At 46.0% G+C, this 24,446-nt stretch overlaps 1 protein-coding gene and 1 long non-coding RNA gene across 7 annotated transcripts in view; one reads left to right on the forward strand and one right to left on the reverse strand.

The window, feature by feature from the left end:
• LOC142907778 (uncharacterized) overlaps window positions 1–9,715 on the reverse strand; it is a 36,645-nt gene extending 26,930 nt beyond the window's left edge. For 2 of the 6 annotated variants that reach the window (XM_076057571.1, XM_076057566.1), the window contains exon 1: window positions 2,239–5,261. In XM_076057571.1, coding sequence (XP_075913686.1) covers window positions 2,239–2,337 — 99 coding nt within the window. In that variant the 5' untranslated portion in view covers window positions 2,338–5,261. Of the gene's footprint in view, window positions 1–2,238; window positions 5,263–9,060 lie in introns of those variants that run through there. The other 4 variants (XM_076057567.1, XM_076057568.1, XM_076057570.1 and 1 more) reach the window with 4 other exon arrangements.
• Window positions 1–24,446, forward strand: part of LOC142907779 (uncharacterized) — a 92,221-nt gene that overhangs the window by 34,624 nt on the left and 33,151 nt on the right. The window lies entirely within an intron of this gene.

Consider the following 24,446-nt stretch of genomic DNA (forward strand, 5'->3'; position numbering starts at 1 on the left):
TACACCATGACAGCCCCCTTAATTTATCAGTTAAAAAAGTACAAATTTTCGTGCCCTTGACATTTATATATTTGTTGCAAAGTGACAATCAGTTATTTTATGTTTTAGCAGTTACCAGGAATGCAACAAATACCCTAATTTCCCTCACAAATTCAGCAAATATATTAAGATCCATCAGCCTGTTGGCTCTTCAGACAAATTATATCCTTTTAAAGCTTGACTGCAAGGATTCATCTTCTTTGGTTCTTTCAGTAAAGTCACGTAGAATGAGAATAAAATAATAAGATAAAAAATACAATTCTCACGACGTTTCGGCCACAACACAAGTGGCCATCTTCAGGTGAAAGGAGCAAATCCATTGTAGCTCTGTCGTCCCGACAGGTTTGCTCCTTTCACTTGAAGAAGGCCACTTGTGTTGTGGCCGAAACGTCGTGAGAATTTTATTGTTTTATTTTATTATTTTATTCTCATTCTACGTGACTTTACCGAAAGAACCAAATAAGATAAATTCTACCCAGTTGTATTTGTTAAAGCAAGAACACTGTGGAGCGGTTTTGAACTTCTGGTTAACATAAGCAGGCAGGCTTTTTAACAAATGGAGCAATATACTACATATAAACTATTGGGCCCTGGTCAACACAATAACTAATGAAGTGTATACCCTCATCATGAATTGGCATGAAACATTAAAGATAAACGCAACGATACACAAAGCTACAATCTCTTTTCACATAGATGTTAAACTATTGTAACGGTTTAGTCTATTGGCCTATTGGCTTTCCATACCAAGTATGATTGGTGGATTACACAGAGATTGTTGTGTGCAGAGAGACAAACTTGCTGGGCTCTGAGGAGCCACATTATTTTCTGACCACTGAACATTGCACTCATGCAGCATTGTCTAGATCCACTGCCTGCTGAGACTCTCATCCATGCCGTTATTCTTGCTTGGACTACTGTGACTCCTTCTTCCATGGTCCAGGTTACAGATGATTCAGAATGATTCTCTAAAGCTCCTCAACCATAGACACAAACGTGGTCGCATCACGCCAATACTGCATTCTCTCCACTGGCTTTCTGCCAAATCTCAGATTCACTGAAATATTGCAGTGACTGTTGTTCTATTCGTCATGATCTTTCCCCTGTCTCTTACCTCTCCCCTCTCATCTCACTATTTTCATCGCCACGCACTCTCCCACTCGTCCCCTCTCATCTCATCATTTCTCCCCTCCATGCAGTCTCCTACCTCCCATCAAACCACTCTCCTACCTCTGCACTCCCATCTCTCTTCCTGAAGTTCACAAACTTAACACTGAACGTAAAATTTACTGTCTTGCCATATGGTACAAGAACAAGCCAATAGGTATTACATCTCAGTAGACCGTCTCCTAGATGTACGTCAGCTCTCTCTATATTAGCCTAATTAAAATCAGTTATTTTTCCATTACCAGTAACTGGATGAATAAAAAAGTTACTGGATTACCAAACGCATAAATGTCTTGAAAAATAATCAAAACAGTTTTACTTTTATAACCGACAATTGAAGGAGCTACCGTGGTGTAGTGGAAACTTATTGGCCATTCACAGGCGGCTGTGTGGTGCCATAAATTTTTAATAGCATGCAATCAACTCTCAATTGCAATGTACAACGCGTTGATAGGGTGGTGGTGCTACAAGTTGATGTAGGGTGGGTATGGAGACATTTGGGGACCGTATGGGAGGTCAGTGGTGCTGTGGTGGTGAGTGTATGTGACTGGTGGGGTGTGGAAGAGGGTGTTGCTGTATGCTAACGAGTGATGGGGTTTAGAGGTGATTGGTGCTGTGTGGAAGGGAGTGGTCATGTATGGAGGTGAGTTGAAAACCTGGTTTAGTCACAGTTCAGCCCATATTTGTCTCTATGCGAGTCGGTGCCTCTGTATAATTGTATTCCTCTGTGTCACTCTCTGAGTTTATGTGACTCTATGTCACTCTATGGGTCTCCATAGCAGGGCATAGGTCTCCGTGCGAGTATGCATCTTTGTGTGAGCCCAAGCATTTTGTTGTGAATCTTTGTGTCTCTGTGCGAATATATGGATCTCAATATAGAAATACAGATTTCGATATAAGTCGTTGGTGACAGGGCTTGAGTATCCGGTTAAACCGCAGGTGGCTGAAACCTTGATATGAACCCAGGACCTCAGCGACACGTGAACCCTTTAACTGACAAATGACTGAGACAATGTGAGTGGTCGTCCTCACCATGAGGAGAAGTTTTACTCCGATCGTGAGCCCCGTTGGGTTTCTCCGCGAGGTCATGATACTCCGCTCTCCACGCCGCAGATGCTCAAACTCCTCCATCGCTTGTCCAGCTCGTGTCCAGCTCAAAATGTGAATCCAGACAGTGCGACCTTAATTTACCGGCCTCGACGTTTTGCTGCATTCTTTGCAAGCATCTGTTGAAAATAAAATCACTCTGGATTATTATTTCGAATTATTGGATCAGGTCAAGACAATGCTTGATGGTGGTTGCAAATGAAGTAGTTTTAAATGATTGTGTTGTTGAGCACACGCCCAATATCCCAATAGGTTGCCAGCAATACCATAGTGAGACTGTAATTTGTTGATAACTAAAGGGGGATAAACCATGCCTCCTCAGTCAAGGATTCATGGTTGGGTAGCAGAACGCCCAATAAAATAATGAAAAAGAGTAATAGAAGGAAAGTTCATCCGATGAGGCGACTATAGATCATTGGCAAGTCTATAGGTACATGGAATCAAGTCTAGATTTGAAGCTTTCGTGACTGCAAGGATCAATACTCTTTGGTTCTTTTCGGTAAAGTTACGTGACTTTACCGAATAGAACCAAAGAGTATGGAATCAAGTAGCCAGAGGGCCCAGATGAATGGGCTAGCAAAGACTCAATGCTCGTAATGATGGTTAATATATTTCAAAATTACATCGTGAACACGACGTAACAGATGTTTCATCTATGGTCATGACATCTGCCTTGAGGGGGGCGTTGAGTGAGTGTGACCTGCTGCAGTGTGGTGATTGAAGAGAGAACGGATGAGACAACAGGGGCATTCTGGTAGACCGAGACCTCAACATGGATGGAAGGATCGATGAGTGAAGTTCACGGGAACACTAAAAATGATAGTGGTAGCGTTAGAAGAGTGATAAGGAGGTGACTGACGAGTGAAGCAGGAACTGAGTGCTCCAACCCAAATGTGACAATTCAAAATTTGTCCGAATTTGTACGTTGTACAGTAATCATTGTTTCCGATTTAAAAAAGAATGTGGCACGGAAAAGAAAGGCTTTGTTGCCTCGGATATGAGTATGTTGAACTTGTTTTGCATCTTATGTAGCCAACCGTGCTCAATCGGAAGCAGGATTGTTGTGTCAACCATATTAGAGGATATGAATATTATTGTTAAACATGATGGATGGGACTGTAAATTCTGGAGTTGCGAGTATTGCATTATATCATTGACTTTACTTGATATTGTTGCCATTTATATGAAACTAGCGGTAAGTACCCGGCATTGCCCGGGTGAAAAAGGCAGACACACACATGGACTTATACACAGACATCGACACACACACATAGAAACCCATCGACTTACACGCACACACACACACATATGGACTCACACACACAGACATCGACTTAAGAGACACACATTTAGTTACACACACAAATCGACTCACACACACATGTAGACTTACACGCACATATGGACTCACACACACATACATAGGCTGACACACACATTGACCTCCACACACATATGGACTTACAAAGACACACATATCGACTAAAAGACACATGGACTTACACGCACACATGGACTGACACACACACATTGACTCACACACACACATGGACGTACACAGACACATATCGACGCACACACATATGGACTGTCACACACATACTCACATTGCCATACACACATCGACTGACACACATAGACTCACACACGCACATAGAGCCACACACACACATGGACCGACGCACACACATCGACTCACACACAAACATCGACTCACACACACACATAGATAGACTCACACACACATGGACTGTCACACATACACACATTGGCGTACAGACATAGACTGACACACAGCCTCACACAAAAACACACATCGACTAACCCACGCACATAGAGCCACACACACATGGACTGACACACACACCGGGACTTACGCACACACACGTGTACGTACACACACACAACAACAACAACAACCGGCATTCACCACCAAGTGGCGTTGATGTGACCACGACGCTTGTGCCAGGCCATGTGCACCTTGAGGCCATGTGAAGTGTCAAACGCCCGCTGGAAGGAGGTCACGGGGCAGACCCAGTTGCCACGGGTCGACTGACTGAGATGACTGGTTGATGCACCACCTGTGCCCTCTACTGTGCTAATTTGCTGTGATTTAGCCACCCAGTGCGCCGCTTATTGTTCTGAGCGTCGCTCCTCCGCCCTCCATTGTTATTGGAGGGTGACTGCCTCCAACTGGCCAGTAGCGTCCTTCACGATGCTCCTCCACAGAGGCCAATCTTGTCACCGCTGGTACCAGTCATCAACAAGTCCACTCAGCTCCACATTGTCCTGTAGCACATCACTCCATCTCTTCTCTAGCCTGTGCTGCGCCCGGTTAGCCCCCTCGAGCCGGCATGTGGTGGCTGGGCATGCGGACTAGAGGGCCCAGCCAACGCAGCCTTGCCTGCCGTAGGAGGTCACCAATGGTACTTTGTGCAGATCTTTCGAGGATTTGTGAGCTCATCACACAATCCAGCCTGGTTCAACCCAGGATGGATCGTAGGCAGGCCATCCTAAATGTTTCTAACTGGCGAAGATGTTCCATTAGGGGGGGTCCAAGTTTCGCAAGTGGGCGAGAATACCTGGAGCTTCGTACGGAGCGAGAGACCAGGCAGCTTCTACACAGTGTTACGCAACCGATTAAAAGATAATGCCGCTCGACTGATTGGGAGTGAGACTTCTGCTGTTAAAGCGGAGCCGGTCATGAGCACACTGGCCAGGTATGGGAAACTCAGCACTCTCTCCACAACTGCCCCATCACCAATTGTGAGTTGTGGGGGTCGATTGTCCGATGGTAGAAAATACCCAGGCAGGTGCTTAGTTTTGGTGGGGCTGATGGTAAGGCCTCACCTCTTAGTGGCAAGCTCCAGGTTCAGCAGCAGTGCATCCAACGCCTCTTCTGAGTGAGCATCAATTACCAGATCATTGGCATACATAATGTGGTTGACCAATAAAAAGCCATCCCTTGACTGCACCCGGGCATCGATCAGCCTCCGATGGTAATTCTTCGGGCACAGACATTGAAGGCTTAACGAACTACGTGGTCCAAACATATAAGAAAGAATGTGGTAGCCAGAGGACATCCCTGTCGCACACCAAGGTGTAGAGGGAATGGCTCTGACTCCCGGGCACGTAGTTTGATGCGGGGCCGCTCAGCATCATGAAGGTCCTTAAGGATCGTGAGCATAGGGTCAGGGACTCTGAAAGCACGAAGAACAACCCAGAGCCCAGGCCTACTAATGGTATCATAGGCCTTGACCAGGTGAATAAAGCACACACATGTACTAAGACGCACACATGGACCGACAGGCATGCAAACAAATGGACTTATACTGGCTAACATGGAGCCACGCACACACATGCACATAGACTGACACACACACACATATTAGACTGACACACATATATGGACTCTCACACACAGACATATACTTTAGATACACACACATGGAGTTACACACACATATAAACTCACACACACGCATTAACTTACACACACATCGAGTGACACGCACACATGTATAGACTTACACACGCATGTGGACTAAAACACACACACACACATATGGACTCACACACACATACACATGGACGTACATACACACATTGACTGACACACATAGACATACAAACACACATTGACTTACACACTGACATGGAGCCATGCACACACATCGACTAATACACACAGAGCGACTGATACACACACTTGGACTGATACACACACACAAACACAGGGGTCGGGAACCTATGGCTCGCGAGCCAGATGTGGCTCTTTTGATGATTGCATATGGCTCGCAGATAAAACAAAATATTCTCACTTGTTTTAATCCATCCATCGATTTTTCACTGCGCATGTCCTGTTCAGGGCTGCAGGAGCAATTGTCCATTATTTTAATTGGATGATACTGGCCTACGTTTGCCGTTGCTGGGTAAAACAGGTAAACACCCCCTTTTGAATCAGTCTGAGACTGCGTCTGCTCGGTCATTAGCTCAAAGCTAACCCTTCGACGAAGAAGATGGCGAAAAGAAAAAAAGACGACGAGTATCGTACATTTCAGGACGAATGGACCGAAGAATTCGCCTTTGTGGAGAGAGCAGGTTCTGCGGTGTGTCTAATTTGCAATGACAAAATTACATCGTTGAAACGGTCGAATGTAAAGCGGCACTTCGACACGCGCCACGCTACCTTTGCATCAAAATACCCTGCGGGAGACAGCAGAAAGAAAGCGTGCCAAGAGCTTCTGAGCAGGGTGCAAGCTAGCCAGCAGCAACTCCGCGTATGGACCCGGCAAGGTGACTATAATTCGGCTAGCTTTGCTGGTTCTTTAGCAATAGTGAGGAACGGAAAACCATTCACAGATGGCGAGTATGCTAAAACGTTCATGCTGGATGTAGCCAATGAACTTTTTGATGATCTTCCGAACAAAGACAAGATAATCAAACGGATACAAGACATGCCTCTGTCGGCAAGAACTGTTCATGATCGTACCATCGTGATGGCAAACAAAGTGGAGGAAACGCAAGTGAAGGACATAAATGCAGCGCCGTTCTTTTCTCTGGCTTTGGATGAGTCAACAGACGTGAGCCATTTGTCGCAGTTCAGCGTGATTGCAAGATATGCTGTTGGTGACACACTGCGCGAAGAAAGTCTTGCTGTTCTGCCATTAAAAGGGTCCACAAGAGGTGAGGATTTATTCAAGTCTTTCATGGAGTTTGCTCAAGAAAAAAGTCTACCTATGGATAAACTTCTCTCAGTGTGTACTGATGGTGCTCCGTGTATGGTGGGGAAAAACAAAGGATTTGTGGCGCTTCTCCGTGAACATGAAAATAGACCCATCCTAAGTTTCCATTGCATTATACACCAGGAGGCACTTTGTGCTCAGATGTGTGACAGGCAGTTTGGCGAAGTGATGTCGCTGGTCATTCGTGTGATCAACTTTATTGTTGCCCGAGCCTTAAATGATCGCCAGTTTAAAACACTGCTGGATGAAGTTGTAAATAACTATCCTGGTCTGCTTTTGCACAGCAATGTGCGTTGGTTGTCAAGAGGGAAGGTGCTTAGCCGTTTTGCGGCTTGCCTGAACGAAATCCGGACTTTCCTTGAAATGAAAGGCGTCAGGCATCCTGAGCTAGCCGACACCGAGTGGCTCCTCAAGTTTTACTATCTCGTAGATCTGACTGAACATCTGAACCAGCACAACGTGAAAATGCAAGGCATTGGAAATACAGTGTTATCCCTTCAACAAGCTGTATTTGCTTTTGAAAACAAGCTGGAGCTTTTCATCACGGATCTTGAAACAGGTCGTTTACTACATTTTGAAAAACTGAGCCAATTTAAAGATGCATGCACAGCAAGTGAGCCCATTCAAAACCTTGATCTCCACCAGCTAGCTGGCTGCACATCCAGTCTCCTACAGTCCTTCAAAGCACGCTTTGGAGAATTTCGTGAGCACACTCGTCTTTTTAAGTTCATCACCCATCCAAACGAGTGTTCACTGAACACAGCCGACCTGAATTACATCCCTGGTGTCTCCGTCAGAGATTTTGAAGCAGAAGTGGCTGACCTGAAGGCCTCAGACATGTGGGTGAATAAGTTCAAGTCACTGAATGAAGATTTGGAAAGAATCACACGACAGAAAGCGGAGTTGGCGAGCAAGCACATGTGGACAGAAATGAAAAAACTCCAACCCGAAGACCAGCTGATTCTCAAAACTTGGAACGCGCTTCCTGTCACATACCACACACTGCAGCGTGAGTATTGCTGTATTGACCATGTTTGGATCTACGTATGCATGTGAGCAGTCATTCTCACATCTTAAAAACATCAAGTCCAACCTACGATCACGTTTAACGGATGAAAGCCTCAACGCTTGCATGAAGCTTAACCTCACCAAGTACCAACCCGACTACAAAGACATCAGCAAATCCATGCAGCACCAGAAGTCGCATTAATGGTGAGTGTTATAACATTATTTAAAAGAATAAATTCAGAGGCTTATTATACTGACATTTAGTTGAATTCACTTTTTAAATATATTATATGGCTCTCACTGAAATAAATTTCCAAATTTTTTGCTTTCATGGCTCTCTTAGTCAAAAAGGTTCCCGACCCCTGCACAAACACATTGAGGTACACACACACACATCGTGTGTGTGTGTACACACACACAAACACATTGGGGTGGTGGGGGGGAGAACGTTACACTTTGATGAATTTACCTCAGCGTTGTGTGTACATTTTTTGGGGGATTTTGAACGCGAATGAGAAATCCCCCCCACTCTCCAGTGACGGCTTGTGTGCGTTGCCAGGGGCAACTCTTGTCAGCGTTTCGCGCATGCGAAAAAGTGTGCTTTGTATCGCGCCGGGCGGCACAACTAAGTAAATAAATAAAAATCGCACAAAAACGCGATTTTAACTTCTTTAAAGTTTAGGGATGGGAAAAAGGAATAGCCTATTCCCACCATGAGGCTTGGGACGTGCCGCCCGGCAACATTTTTTCGTCGTAAACCCCACCGTCCTAGAGCCAAATCCCTCGCAAGGACACGTACACAGACGGACTGAGAGACAGAGGGACAGACAGACAGAGAAAAAATGCCTTCTATAGGTAAGATTAGCTTATATACCAGGGCCCAAAAAATATGTCAAAACTACTCTTAAAAATCTAACAGCAGTGCATACCGACTGTGGTGGTACCTGATATCACTACAGTAGTACATGCTGACTCGATAGCACAAAGTACTCACCTGACAGAGTGGCGTGATGAGGTTTAGTCCCGTGCAGAGTCTCCGGCCTCGCCTAGATTGTCCAGCCGGCCGAGGAGGCTGGGGCTGGGCTGCTACCCGACCCCCCCCCCCCCCAGCCACGATCTCCCTGGCCCCTCTGCAGTAATATCTTCGGCCTATAGTGGTAGCGATTTAGTGCGTTTTTTGTGCGCTTCCCATCTATTTATTTATTTATTATAACGTGCCCGCCCATACCAACTCACGTGCCTTTGGTGGGGGGGATGGCTCATGCCAAGTTGCACACCTTCGGTGGGAGTGAGGGGGACATTTTCTTTCGCGTTAAAAATGCTATAAATGTCCCCCCCACCACGATGCGTGCCGTTATTACTACTATACAGTCGCTAGATGCTACCACTATAGGCCATAGATATTACTGCAGAGCGGCCGGGGAGATTGTGGCTCGGAGTGAGGGGGGGGGGGTCAGGGGTAGCAGCCCAGCCCCAGCCTGCCAAGGTGCCACCTCAAAGCAGGTACCACCACAGTAAGCACTGCTGCAGTGAAAGCAGGTACCACCACAGTATGCACTGCTGTAATCATAGCAGGTACCACCACAGTATGCACTGCTGTAATCATAGCAGATACCACCACAGTATGCACTGCTGTAATCATAGCAGGTACCACCACAGTATGCACTGCTGTAATCATAGCAGATACCACTACAGTATGCACTGCTGTAATCATAGCAGGTACCACCACAGTATGCACTGCTGTCATCATAGCAGGTACCACCACAGTCAGTACACACTGCTGTTACGTTTTTAAGAGTTGTTTTGAAATATTTTTAACACCCGGGCAACGCCGGGTACTTCCCGCTAGTAGCTTTGCGGAGCTTCTCCAGACAGCGTCCTCGATCCTTGCCGAGCTGCATCCCCTATCTTCAGCAGCGAAGAAGGGAGTGGCGGAGTCGTCGGGATGGAGCGACTCGGCCACCATTTCACAAAAGGTGGGAACGTCGACGGCGCAGCCCGCGCTCACGGCAGCCATTTTATCAGAGCGCAGTGCCCGCCAAGCTCGAAGCGGAGCCGTCCTCGCCGATGGACATCCCGTCTCTCCGCCATCTACTGCCTTCCATTAAATAATTAGTTGCCGCCAGCGTCAGCTGGGCGGCGTTTGAGAGGCGATTTCTCACCAATGCCGACTTGGCGGGATGGACGGAGGCGGAGGTGTTGAGAGCGCTGCAGGCCGCCCATGACGATGATGCCTGGGCAGCATTCCTCGCCCTCCCACCGTCTGAAAGATCCACCCTCACGCAGGCATTCGACTAGATGGCGGCTGTTTTTGAGCCCCCGTTGAACACCCGTCAGAAGTTCACTGTAAGACAAAAAGGGCAGGGCGAGTCGGATCTCGCCTACCGTAGCGCGCTTTTGGCGCTAGCAAAGGCCGCGTTCCCTGAGATGGACCATGACGGTCTTGACGCCTCGGTCCTCGAGAAGATGCTGGGAGTCGCGAAAGACCTCCATACTGTGCTTCCCGCCGAGGATGATGAGGTGTCTTCACTCAGGATCACCAGGTGCATCCAGGCGCAGCAAACCCTGCGGCGTGACAGGGTGTTGGTGGCGTTCACCACATCCTCCACAGAGCCGGAGGCCCGTGCAGATGCCAAGCCTGCTCCTGCTCCTGCATGCTCACTACACCGGCGCGGTGGCAACCATCGCGGTGCGGACGATCGGAGGAGGGACGACCGGCGACAGGCGAGGTCTTCATCATCCCAGTCCAGGAGTGGCCAGCTCGTCTGCTACAACTGCGGTTTGCCGGGGCATGTCCAGTCAGGTTCCTCGGCGGCGGCCTCCAGCACGTCCGCTTTCCTACGAATCTCTGCTTCTTAAGGCACTGCACGATTGATCCTCTCACGCGGCCGCTCATGTCGGCCTCGCGTGCTCTGGACATGGAAGACCCGACGGTCTGGCCTACTGCTCTTCGTGAGGAGCCGGTTTCGTCTGGTCGATTATTCATTCCCCTGGGGCCATTCAGGGCTGACAGGCCCAACCCGCCTGGAGGCCCGGATTCGTGGACTTGCTCAAAGACTCGGGTTGCATGATCCCCGCATGTTGCACACTCCCATGCCGTCATAGGTTGTTGTGCTCGCGTGAGTCATGGCGAGTATTTGGTTGATCCTGCTCGCCATTGAGCTCACGAGTGTTGTTACACGTTGCGGGTAGGAGATGTTGATTGCGGGGACTCTGCACATCACAGTTGTTGTTGGTTTATTGTTCGGTGTTGCATTTTTTCTCTCTGTCTTTAAATTGTACAGGTGGGTTTGGGTATTTATTTGGTTGTTCTGTTATTATTGGAGCACACGTTGCATTATGTTGCGTACATTTGTTCATCAGTTGCTTCATTGAGGGGGAGTTGGCAGCCGGGACGGCTGAGTGCTACGGAGGGGGGGGGGGGGTGTAGTGACTGGGAATGTCACTGTGTGGTGCCGGGCCTGCAAGGCCACAGCTGGAGTTATATTGTTGTGTGTACACCCTGGCCGTGAGGTATAGTACCAGCCATAGTGGGGGCGTGGGTGAACGCTGGTTAAGTGCAGTGGCACCATGCACAGCGTGCGGTGCGGGCTCCCGCTGAGAGAGCGATAGTGTCAGCCCGGCTGGGGTTACGTTGGGGGCATGATGCTCTGGCTGACCTGGGAACACGTGACCAGATAATACTGGTGGGGGGCCACTAATGGAGGGGGCCAATGGGTGGTCACATGGTCCGGGTAGAACTTTCGAGAGCCTTCGGGCAAGGGCGAGAGAGATCGAGAAGGTGGGTGGGGTGAGAGGCAGAGACAGCCCCAGCCCGGCCCAATATAAGGGGGTCCCTGAGAGGGGCTCGGGGTTCTTACTGTTGGAGAGACAGGAGATCCACGTCCAGCTTGAAGAAGCCTCCAGCTACGTGGTCCAGGACCCAGCTTGTGGTCCGGACCAGGATTGCGAACCCATCGAGGTGGTTCGCCGTAGCGTGGTTAGTTGGGTGGTCACCACCCTAGAGTATGTTGTGTTGATAGCTTAATAAAAGTGTTGCTCCCTCAGACAACGTCTGCGACTCAGTTGGACTCACTACACATGTACACAACATTTTAAGATGCACAGTTAAGTAACACAATGCGCATCATAGCTGTAACTCTGAAACAGACACCAATCCCCTGAATTCCATGTTCAGGCGAACATTCTGCTACCAAATATCTACGTGCAAACTGCAAAGGAGTGTACACGTTTTCTTGCCAATGACCACAAATTTAATATTAGGAGTGATATTGTCTATTTTGAGTGTCATAGCTCCTTGTAAATATATACGCATTCCCTGCATACTGAAAGTCGGAAAAAATCTAATGACGAAGCCAAACAGCACCAGAATGTTCTTGTAAAGGCGTAGAATATTTTGCTTCCCAGGAATTAACCCAAATCATGTAGCAGAGGGGGGACACGTTAATGGCAGGACAAAGAGGATATAACCCACGCTTGGGCAAGAAGTGACCCAGGAATATTTCTGAGAGAGAAATTTATGGGCGGGGTTTGGCATCAGCGTCTCCAACAGGATGCAGAAGGAAGGGCCAATGTCAAAACACCAGATACCGCTGCCCACAAGAGGGTAAATAAAGTGCAAAGAGACAAGAATGTCCCTTGTCGTTTTAACGACTGTCTGAATTAAGAAACCCTGGTGCCTGGAAAGTTGAAACGTTGAAAATGTCAACCACAACATATGAAAAATCGTAATGAGGATCCAACCAAAACCATCACTTTACCGTACATTGCAGGGGATACCAAAAAGATTTCCAAAATTTTAAACAAACACAAGATCCAGGTTCGTTTTAACACAGTACACAAAATCCGTGATTTAATCCCATCTGTACAGGATGTGATTCCTGACATGAAATACCCTGGTTTCTACAAACTGAGTTCTGGTTGTGGCAGCAGTTAAATTGGGGAAATACAGCGACATGTCTCGGACCGCATTCGTGAACACAAGGCAGATCTGAAACACGGTAGGATCAATACCACTGTCGTTGCCGATCATTGTTTTAACGCTGTGGGCTCACGCAAAATTGATTTATCCAAGATGGAGGTACTCTGCAAACCTACCGGCTACCTTCAGAGATGTGTTCATGAAGCCATCCAGATACATAAACACAGACACAACTTCAACTGAGAGGAAGGGTACAAACTGAGCAATCATTGGAAGGACGTTATTAACCAGGTAGTCTTAACTGACTGTAATGTTTCCATCCTACCTACCTATGTCAGCTGTTTATTTCCGACTCTGTGTCTCTCTCTCAATGCCTCTGTCTTAGATATATCATGCTCACATGTCCTTTGCATTGCACTCTCATGTCTTTGGATTGCACTCTCATGCACACATGTCCTTTGTATTTGTGGTACTACATGCCAATCTAATGATCGGATGCATGTTTTTATCAACATCCAATTATCCATATATAATTGCCATGATGTCTGGGTTAAGCATATATATTTTATAATGGATTATGGAAGTTCGGATTGGAGTATTTACCCGAAGGATCATTCACAATAATATAAATAATGCAAAACATACCAATTTTCTACAACCAAAATTTTTATATTTATTAAAAGGATAAAACCAGAGCCATGCCTGACTGCATTTGTCTTAGCAGTGACGATATTTACATACTTCACCAGGTATTTATATTCATTCCAAGTCGACCTAGTGCGGGGGTGGGGAGGCGGCCCTAGGCCATGTTCAGATAACTGCCACCTTGTTGATTGTGAATGGGAATTTAGCTCAGAAAACCAGGCTCAATAGGAGAGGGGACAAACAAACACATTAACACCCAGATAGAGACAAAGGCCGTTTCACAATGAAACACACTGGCTAAACACATGCACACAAACACCACATCTCGGGGCTAACTCGTATGAGAAGACAGACATCACAGGGGGCAATTAAGTGGGTCTGTGTTTGCACAAGTCTTGGGATGACTATCTGAGGGAGTATGATAGGGGTTATGACATCAGGTGCCAGGATATCTGCTGATCCAAAACCAGGGACGACGTCAGGCTGTCACAACGGATGCACCACGTGTGCAAGAGGTGGGACGAGATTCGGGCCTTAATGTGTTTTAGAGAATTAATAAAATAAGCTAGAAATTCCTAAAAAACAGCACACAAAATCATACAAACCAGTCCTGCAGAGACTCCGGGATTTGCCCTCGTTACTGGCAGTAGAGTTGAGTTTTTGATTAGGCAGGCTTCCAGGATCGCTGAAAGTGTTATTTTACTTTTTCTTTATATATTTTGATTCACTTGCAGAGTCAAAGACTTAAAGAAGTTGTCCTCAGAGGTGTGATCGGTTACGTGGTTGAGTAAAATTGTTGATAAGAGTTGCTGGTGGCAAGGGACCTTGGACAGTAGTCCTCATGCTATTGTTCTGCGAAGGAATGTTCTATAGAATTATTTACTTAGCCAAGATATCAGAGAACTGTCAGCAAAACGCTTGTGGCGGCAAAAAAACAACTTTCCCACGTGGAAACTTGAGTTATACACCAAAATAGAGTGTGCATCAAATATTATCCAAGCTATAGACTGGAACAGTTTTGTTCATTCTCAATTCAACCTGACATGGTACGAGGTGTAGAGAGGCGAGGAGTGTGAGCAGAGTCACTTGCAGGCTGCTGCATACCCAGCAGCGTGGCCGCCAGCTCTGTAACGCTACACCTTCTCTACTGCTGTACCACTACACCTTCTCTACTGCTGTACCACTACACCTTCTCTACTGCTGTACCACTACACCTTCTCTACTGCTGTACCACTACACCTTCTCTACTGCTGTACCACTACACCTTCTCTACTGCTGTACCACTACACCTTTTCTACTGCTGTACCACTACACCTTCTCTACTGCTGTACCACTACACCTTCTCTACTGCTGTACCACTACACCTTCTCTACTGCTGTACCACTACACCTTCTCTACTGCTGTACCACTACACCTTCTCTACTACTGTACCACTACACCTTCTCTACTGCTGTACCACTACACCTTCTCTACTGCTGTACAACTACACCTTCTCTACTGCTGTACCACTACATCTTCTCTACTGCTGTACCACTACACCTTCTCTACTGCTGTACCACTACACCTTCTATACTGCTGTACCACTACACCTTCTATACTGCTGTACCACTACACGTTCTCTACTGCTGTACCACTACACCTTCTCTACTGCTGTACCACTACACCTTCTCTACTGCTGTACCACTACACCTTCTCTACTGCTGTACCACTACACCTTCTCTACTGCTGTACCACTACACCTTCTCTACTGCTGTACCACTACACCTTCTCTACTGCTGTACCACTACACCTTCTCTACTGCTGTACCACTACACCTTCTCTACTGCTGTACCACTACACCTTCTCTACTGCTGTACCACTACACCTTCCCTACTGCTGTACCACTACACCTTCTCTACTGCTGTACCACTACACCTTCTCTACTGCTGTACCACTACACCTTCTCTACTGCTGTACCACTACACCTTCTCTACTGCTGTACCACTACACCTTCTCTACTGCTGTACCACTACACCTTCTCTACTGCTGTACCACTACACCTTCTCTACTACTGTACCACTACACCTTCTCTACTGCTGTACCACTACACCTTCTCTACTGCTGTACCACTACACCTTCTATACTGCTGTACCACTACACCTTCTCTACTGCTGTACCACTACACCTTCTCTACTGCTGTACCAGTACACCTTCTATACTGCTGTACCACTACACCTTCTATACTGCTGTACCACTACACGTTCTCTACTGCTGTACCACTACACCTTCTCTACTGCTGTACCACTACACCTTCTCTACTGCTGTACCACTACACCTTCTCTACTGCTGTACCACTACACCTTCTCTACTGCTGTACCACTACACCTTCTCTACTGCTGTACCACTACACCTTCTCTACTGCTGTACCACTACACCTTCTCTACTGCTGTACCACTACACCTTCTCTACTGCTGTACCACTACACCTTCTCTACTGCTGTACCACTACACCTTCTCTACTGCTGTATCACTACACCTTCTCTACTGCTGTACCACTACACCTTCTCTACTGCTGTACCACTACACCTTCTGTACTGCTGTACCACTACACCTTATCTACTGCTGTACCACTACATCTTCTCTACTGTTGTACCACTACACCTCTACTGCTGTAACACTACACCTTCTCTACAGTTGTACTACTACACCTTCTCTACTGCTGTAACACTACACCTTCTCTACTGCTGTAACACTACACCTTCTCTACTGCTGTACCACTACACCTTCTCTACTGCTGTACCACTACACCTTCTCTACTGCTGTACCACTACACCTTCTCTACTGCTGTACCACTACACCTTCTCTACTGCTGTACCACTACACCTTCTCTACTGCTGTATCACTACACCTTCTCTACTGCTGTACCACTACACCTTCTCTACTGCTGTACCACTACACCTTCTGTACTGCTGTACCACTACACCTTATCTACTGCTGTACCACTACACCTTCTCTACTGTTGTACCACTACACCTCTACTGCTGTAACACTACACCTTCTCTACAGTTGTACTACTACACCTTCTCTACTGCTGTAACACTACACCTTCTCTACTGCTGTACCACTACACCTTCTTTACTGCTGTACCACTACACCTTCTCTACTGCTGTACCACTACACCTTCTCTACTGCTGTACCACTACACCTTCTATACTGCTGTACCACTACACCTTCTATACTGCTGTACCACTACACGTTCTCTACTGCTGTACCACTACACCTTCTCTATTGCTGTACCACTACACCTTCTCTACTGCTGTACCACTACACCTTCTCTACTGCTGTACCACTACACCTTCTCTACTGCTGTACCACTACACCTTCTCTACTGCTGTACCACTACACCTTCTCTACTGCTGTACCACTACACCTTCTCTACTGCTGTACCACTACACCTTCTCTACTGCTGTACCACTACACCTTCTCTACTGCTGTACCACTACACCTTCTCTACTGCTGTACCACTACACCTTCTCTACTGCTGTACCACTTCACCTTCTCTACTGCTGTACCACTACACCTTCTCTACTACTGTACCACTACACCTTCTCTACTGCTGTACCACTACACCTTCTCTACTGCTGTACCACTACACCTTCTCTACTGCTGTACCACTACACCTTCTCTACTGCTGTACCACTACACCTTCTCTACTGCTGTACCACTACACCTTCTATACTGCTGTACCACTACACCTTCTATACTGCTGTACCACTACACGTTCTCTACTGCTGTACCACTACACCTTCTCTACTGCTGTACCACTACACCTTCTCTACTGCTGTACCACTACACCTTCTCTACTGCTGTACCACTACACCTTCTCTACTGCTGTACCACTACACCTTCTCTACTGCTGTACCACTACACCTTCTCTACTGCTGTACCACTACACCTTCTCTACTGCTGTACCACTACACCTTCTCTACTGCTGTACCACTACACCTTCTCTACTGCTGTACCACTACACCTTCTCTACTGCTGTATCACTACACCTTCTCTACTGCTGTACCACTACACCTTCTCTACTGCTGTACCACTACACCTTCTGTACTGCTGTACCACTACACCTTATCTACTGCTGTACCACTACACCTTCTCTACTGTTGTACCACTACACCTCTACTGCTGTAACACTACACCTTCTCTACTGCTGTAACACTACACCTTCTCTACTGCTGTACCACTACACCTTCTCTACTGCTGTACCACTACACCTTCTCTACTGCTGTAACGCTACACCTTCTCTACTGCTGTAACACTACACCTTCTCTACTGCTGTAACACTACACCTTCTCTACTGTTGTACCACTACACCTTCTCTACTGCTGTAACACTACACCTTCTCTACTGCTGTACCACTACACCTTCTCTACTGCTGTACCACTACACCTTCTCTACTGCTGTACCACTACACCTTCTCTACTGCTGTAACGCTACACCTTCTCTACTGCTGTACCACTACACCTTCTCTACTGCTGTACCAGTACACCTTCTCTACTGTTGTCCCACTACACCTTCTCTACTGCTGTACCAGTACACCTTCTCTACTGCTGTACCAACACACCTTCTCTACTGCTGTACCATTACACCGTCTCTACTGCTGTACCACTACACCTTCTCCACTGTTGTACCACTACACCTTCTCCACTGTTGTACCACTACACCTTCTCTACTGCTGTACCACTACACCTTCTCCACTGCTATGCCACTACACTTTCTCCACTGCTGTACCACTACACGGTCTCTACTGCTGTAACACTACACATTCTCTACTGCTGTACCACTACATCTTCTCCATTGCTGTACCACTGCACCTTCTCCACAGCAGTATAAAATATATAGTTAAAATGCATATGCACGCATCCTTTATTCAACCCCTGAAATGTGCTTATACCCAAATAAATAACGTGCTGACCCATAACGTGCTGACCCATTACAAGCCAATTTGTAAGGGTTGTCACGTAAACAAGGCAATTCGTCAATAGTACCACACACCGGTGTGTTGGAGAGCCAAGCACACCATTTACAATCCGAGTACAACGTTTCGCCAGTAATTACAACTATCTAATCTGAGTACTCCAACACACCGGTGTGCTGTACTAGTGACGAATTGGCCACGTTTTGTTTCCGTGACAAACCTTACCAGTTGGATGTGTCGGGTGGTGGCAAGTTTTAACGACGCATTTATATATGTATGCCATCTAACCCCAAAAAACCTCTATTATGGATGATATTGGTCGCGAAAGACTACGTGTTAAAACGTGCTGCCCCATGTCACTCCAACACGTGTCGTGCTAAGAACATGAGACGTAACATTAACCATCACATGCCATGAGCGATCAACTGCTGGATGAAGACTTCCCCGAGCCATAACCATCTCTCACGTATCTGCGACGCGAGAATCCTCCCAGTACCTGCACACGGGATGATTTCATCGCTCCATCTCCTCTCAGACTTATTCTGTTCTTGGTTGCCTCACGTACTTTGGAGTTGTACGGCACTGCAACACTCAAGAGAGCCTCGCATTGCAAAACGCTGCTGCTGCTGTGTAGAGAGGCGTCGAGAAACGACTGACACCTCTCCCTTTCAACGGCCAAACCGGTTCTGTGGGATTTTTCCCCACATTGCATGAGGGTGTGGGCGAGTGCCGATGGGTTGCGTAAATATTACACTGGTTCTAGATTTGAAGCTTTCTTGACTGCAAGGATCCATACTCTTTGGTTTTATTCGGTAAAGTCACGTAGGTAAAAAATAAAACAAAAATCACGACGTTTCGGCCACAACACAAGTAGCCTTCTTCAGGTGAAGGAACAGAACTGTCGGGACGACAGAGCTTCAATGAACACTGCTAAGATTCGTGGCGTCTTTTTAAGCTGGGTGAGAGAAGTGAGGCACTTTGACAAAGGAGTTTACATATCAAACAGGAGAATTTAGCATTGAAATAGCTGAGGGATTAGCTTGTGACTGGTCACAGAAATAGCTATGTTAAAGTTAAAGTTTACACATCCACAGAGGCACCTAGTACATGGACGCCAAAGGGGCTGTGCTACCCAACTATCATACAGTAAACCGATGTAAAAAACTAAGTCTAAATTACATCAATATAATAAATGTACTCAATATCTTCTTCAATAAGCTGAGCTATTAACAGCAACTGGGTATACACTTCGATGGTGTGAAAAGGGAATTTTAAGAGCTGCGAAAGTTTGGGGTACCACTACTTCAAAAAAAATATATACTGTACCATTGAAAATTAGTTTACTGTTTGGTTCGATTTAGAATATCTTTCCAATGGTTGCTTAATTTGAAACCATCTTCTCGGTTGAAATTGTGTCTGTGTTTGTAAATCTGAATTGCCTCGTGAACAATTCTCTGATAAAAACCCGTGGGTTTTCAAAGAACCTTGGTATCGGAGAAAATTATATCGTGATCACCCACAGCGTTGTAACAGTTGTAGCGCCGTGAATTCACTCGGACGACAACCGTCCCTTTTTTCGCCGTCACTTTTATTCCATCATTCCGTACACACAGTAATTCTCTCCGTGCTCCGCCAACTCGGACACTCCGATTTACTTCAGCATCGTCCGTGCATCCCCTTCCACACACAGTGTTTCTTCGCCGATCTCTTCACACACAGTATCTTCCCTTCCACACACAGTGGTTCGTCTTCTATCTCTTCCACACACAGTGGTTCGTCTTCTATCTCCTCACACACAGTATCGCCGCTATCTCTTCACACGCAGTGACTTCCATCTATTCACACACAGTGACTCTATCTCCGCTAACGCTGACTCTCCCTATCGCTATTTACTGTCTTTGGGGTCCGGCTCTCTATCTATTCTTCCATAACATTTCCAGCTGTCTTCTTCGTATCTCTTCACCTCTCGCCAACAACTGCCCAGCAACGACTCTCCAGCAACAACTCCCCAGCAGCAACTCTCCAACAGCAACTCCCCTCCGTTCAAACCACCTCGCGTTTTATTCCCTCTCGCATTAGCCTTAATTAATTGCCACGTGGCTCGCTGGCCGTTTCCCACCAGCCCGCATTTGTCCCCTTCATCAGACATTCAGACGCCACCACTTAACGCTAACAGCCTCTCGACCAATCACAGCCCTCGTGCCACGACTCCCTTAATTACTTGGGTTTGTTTACGCCACTCGCGACTCGACCACCTGTTCGACCTCGTGTGACCCGTTCTCCTTGTCTGTCTGTATGTACTGTAAATGGCCAATTCCTATGCGCATTATCTACTCCACTACACAGTGATCAGCTACGGCATAATAATTCGTTCTGCCGTGTTTCAAATCTGATTTGTGCTCGCGAATTCGGTTAGAGACATGTCCCTTAGTCTCCCCGATATAGCAATCGCCGCAGGTACAATTCAATTTGTAAACCCCCGGGTACTGTAAGTCAGGAATGACATCCTTCACGGATGGGATCAGATCACGAATATTGTGTACTGTATTGAACCGGACCTATTTCAATGCTAAATTATCCTGCTTTGATACGTAAACTCTTTTGTCAAGACGTTTCATGCCTCTCAACGAGCTTAAAAGACACTCATTATATAGTTTAGTGTATACCCATTTGCTTTGTGATTAATAGCCCAGCTTATTGAAGAATATATTAAGTACATTTATTATATTGATGTAATATAGACTTAGTTTTTTTCATATCGGTTTACTTTATGATAGTTGGTAGTTGGAAGCCTTTAGCGTCCATATACTAAATGCCTCTGTTGATAGGTAAACTTTTACTTTAACATAGCTCATTCTGTCACAAGCTAATCCCTCAGCTATTTCAATGCTAAATTCTCCTACTTTGATACTTAAACTCCTTTGTCAAGACATTTCATGCCTCTCACCGAGCTTAAAAGACACTCATTATATAGTGTATTGTATACCCAGTTGCTTTGTGATTAATAGCCGAGCTTATTGAAGAATATATTAAGTACATTTATTATATTATGTAATATAGACTTAGTTCTTTTCACATCGGTTTACTGTATGAAAGTTGGGTGGTTGGAGGCCTTTAGCGTCCATATACTAAATGCCTCTGTTGATAGATAAACTCTGACTTTATCATAGCTATTTCTGTCACAAGATAATCCCTCAGCTATTTCAATGCTAAATTCTCCTGCTTTGATACTTAAACTCCTTTGTCAACAGGTTTCACGCCTCTCACCGAGCTTAAAAAGACGCTACGCATCTTACCAACGTTCATTGGAGCACTGTCGTCCCTACAGTTCTGTTCTTTCACCTGATGAAGGCTACTTGTGTTGTGGCCGAAACGTCGTGTTTATTTTATCGTCTCATTTTATTTTATTATTATATTCTCATTCTACGTGACTTTACTGAAAGAACCAAAGAAGATGAATCCTTGCAGTCACGAAAGCTTTAAATCGAAATTTACGTCTGTCCTGTTATTAGTAATATTATATCCTATTCTCCTCTTGAATAAGATGACTCCTAAGGCTCCAAGTCCATTTCCTATACATGTCTTCAAGTTTGCTGTAAACTGCAATCTCGTGGGAGTTATTGAAGCTAAACACAAAGTCTTCTGGAAGCAATGCATTCCACAAATTTTGGATACGATTTTTCAATTCTGATATTTTTAAAACCTGATTTTTTGTCTTTATGATGCTGTCTTTAAGGTTTTTTTTTACATGTTGAAAGTAGCTTGGATTTGACGGAGCCATTGGAGGATCGTCTTCTCAAAAGTGAGAAAAGAAATGGATCTGAGAGTTCACGTCGAACCCAATCACCTCGTTAAATGATATAGTTTTGTACTGCTCCTGTTCTGCAGCCGTGCGAGTCATCTCGTCTAACATATCCTGGAAGAGTCTCCTTCCATCCATGACATTTTATTTTACAGTCACATCCCCGACGTTTTGATGGACAAACACACAGCTTGGTGACAACTTCAACTGCTTCATTTTCAGAAATGCCTGCACAGCGATCTGTATTATGTTGTGCATCTCAGAGGGATTCACTCCAAAAGTATTGATCACGGTCATGTTTGCAAGGCCGATCACAAATGTAGCCAGTTCATTGTCAAGAGTGGGTGTCGCATTTGATAGCTCTGGGGCACAGAGCCATTCTGTGTCGACTATCAACACAAAGTCATATCCCAGCTCTTTGCTGAACTCTTCGTCCACCTTCAACAACTGCATGTGGACCCCTCGGGTGCATCTCCCAGCACCCACAGAGAACTGGAGACCGAACATTGCATTCAGCAGCGTGGACTTGCCACTGCTCTGTATGCCCAGTATGGAGAGGACAAAGAGTTTTTTGTTCCCAATTTTTTCAATAACTTCGTCCAAAACTGAGCAATTCCAAGTGATGTGGACATGTGAGGCATCACCGTCCATTAGTTCAAGAGGGATCCCAGAGAGCATCAAATCTGCTGCGATGCCTGGCAAAGCAGCCGAGGGCTTGTCAGCTGTGCGCGGTGTCTGTGACGCTTCAAAGATCTGCCCAACTTCCCTGAAAAGGTGATGGATTCCAAAAGAGGATGCCTCATGTTTTTCTGATATTCGTTCCAGCTCTGCTTGTTGTATAGACAGTAACCTACTGCCAATAACTGTTCTCCTGGACTCAAGTATTCCTTTCGGAGCCTGGTGATACTCCTGATGAAGTTGTGATATGCTACCTGCAGACAGGTTATCTAAATAGATTTGTAGCCAATGCAGTGAGTATTGTTTTACTGAGTCTGCATGATGCCCCATATTATCAATGAACGATCTCATTAATTTATTGAGAGGAGATGCTTTGTGAAGCTGGGCTTCCCGTATTGATTGTTTTTCAATTTCAATGTTGTCCCTGTACTCTTCCACGCTTTGGTCCCCCTCTACTCTCAAGCGAGCGAATTATTTGTCTTTCTTGCACCACTCGTGCCACAATTTACCTTGAAGAGGCAGAAAAGTCTCCTTCATGGAAGACAATGGCTTGTCCTTCAGAAGACTCAATAAGACGCCTGCCATAGACTTGCCTTGTTTACATTGTTCATCATCTTCATCAACACTGAAGCCGCACTGTCTAGCGATGTCGAGCAATCATTAATTGCAACCGTTTGTTTTGATTTGGCCAACATATATTTGAGGGTTGACTTCAATTCATCCATTAGTTCAGCCTCATTTCTATTCTTGACACCAATTTTTACCTTTGTTTAATAATGTCCACCCAAGATTCGTTCTTTGTCAGCCCAAAGGCAAAGTAAAGGCTTTGGAGAATTTAGACAATCTACCAAAATGCTTTTAGCTTCATCATTGTTATCACAATCTGACATTAATATCACGTTGACAGTGGATATCTCGAGGAGAAACTGCACCTGCTTTTTGTGCTCTCTCGCATCTCCATGGAGATTTGTGAACGCTATGCAGTCATTAAAGACGTAATTATCCCTCCCACCTGGACAGTACCAGGCGATCTCTGTGACTCCTTCCATTAGGAGACCATTCTTGCTGCTGCCTCTGCAGTGTCTATGAAAGAAAACTTCATTCTTTTGCTTTCCAAGCAGAGAGTTCAGCATCTGAGATTTCGATGCGGGTGATTCACCAAACCTAATGAATGACACTAGAGGAGTGTCAGCGTTAACAATCGCACAGAGGTTGGTTTGCTCTGTCTCAGTAGATGCAGCACGGGATTTCCAGCTCTTTTTAATCTGTCAGAATGCCCATAGAGGGAATTCTATTTCTGAGCTACAAGGATTTGGAACTAAAAGCGGCAGTGCAAACTGGCAAAACGAGAGTTTGGTGTAAATGTACTGCCTCA

Source organism: Petromyzon marinus, chromosome 83 (assembly GCF_048934315.1).
Source record: "Petromyzon marinus isolate PM22_M1 ecotype Great Lakes invasive population chromosome 83, UKy_Petmar_22M1.pri1.0, whole genome shotgun sequence".
NCBI lineage: Eukaryota > Metazoa > Chordata > Hyperoartia > Petromyzontiformes > Petromyzontidae > Petromyzon > Petromyzon marinus.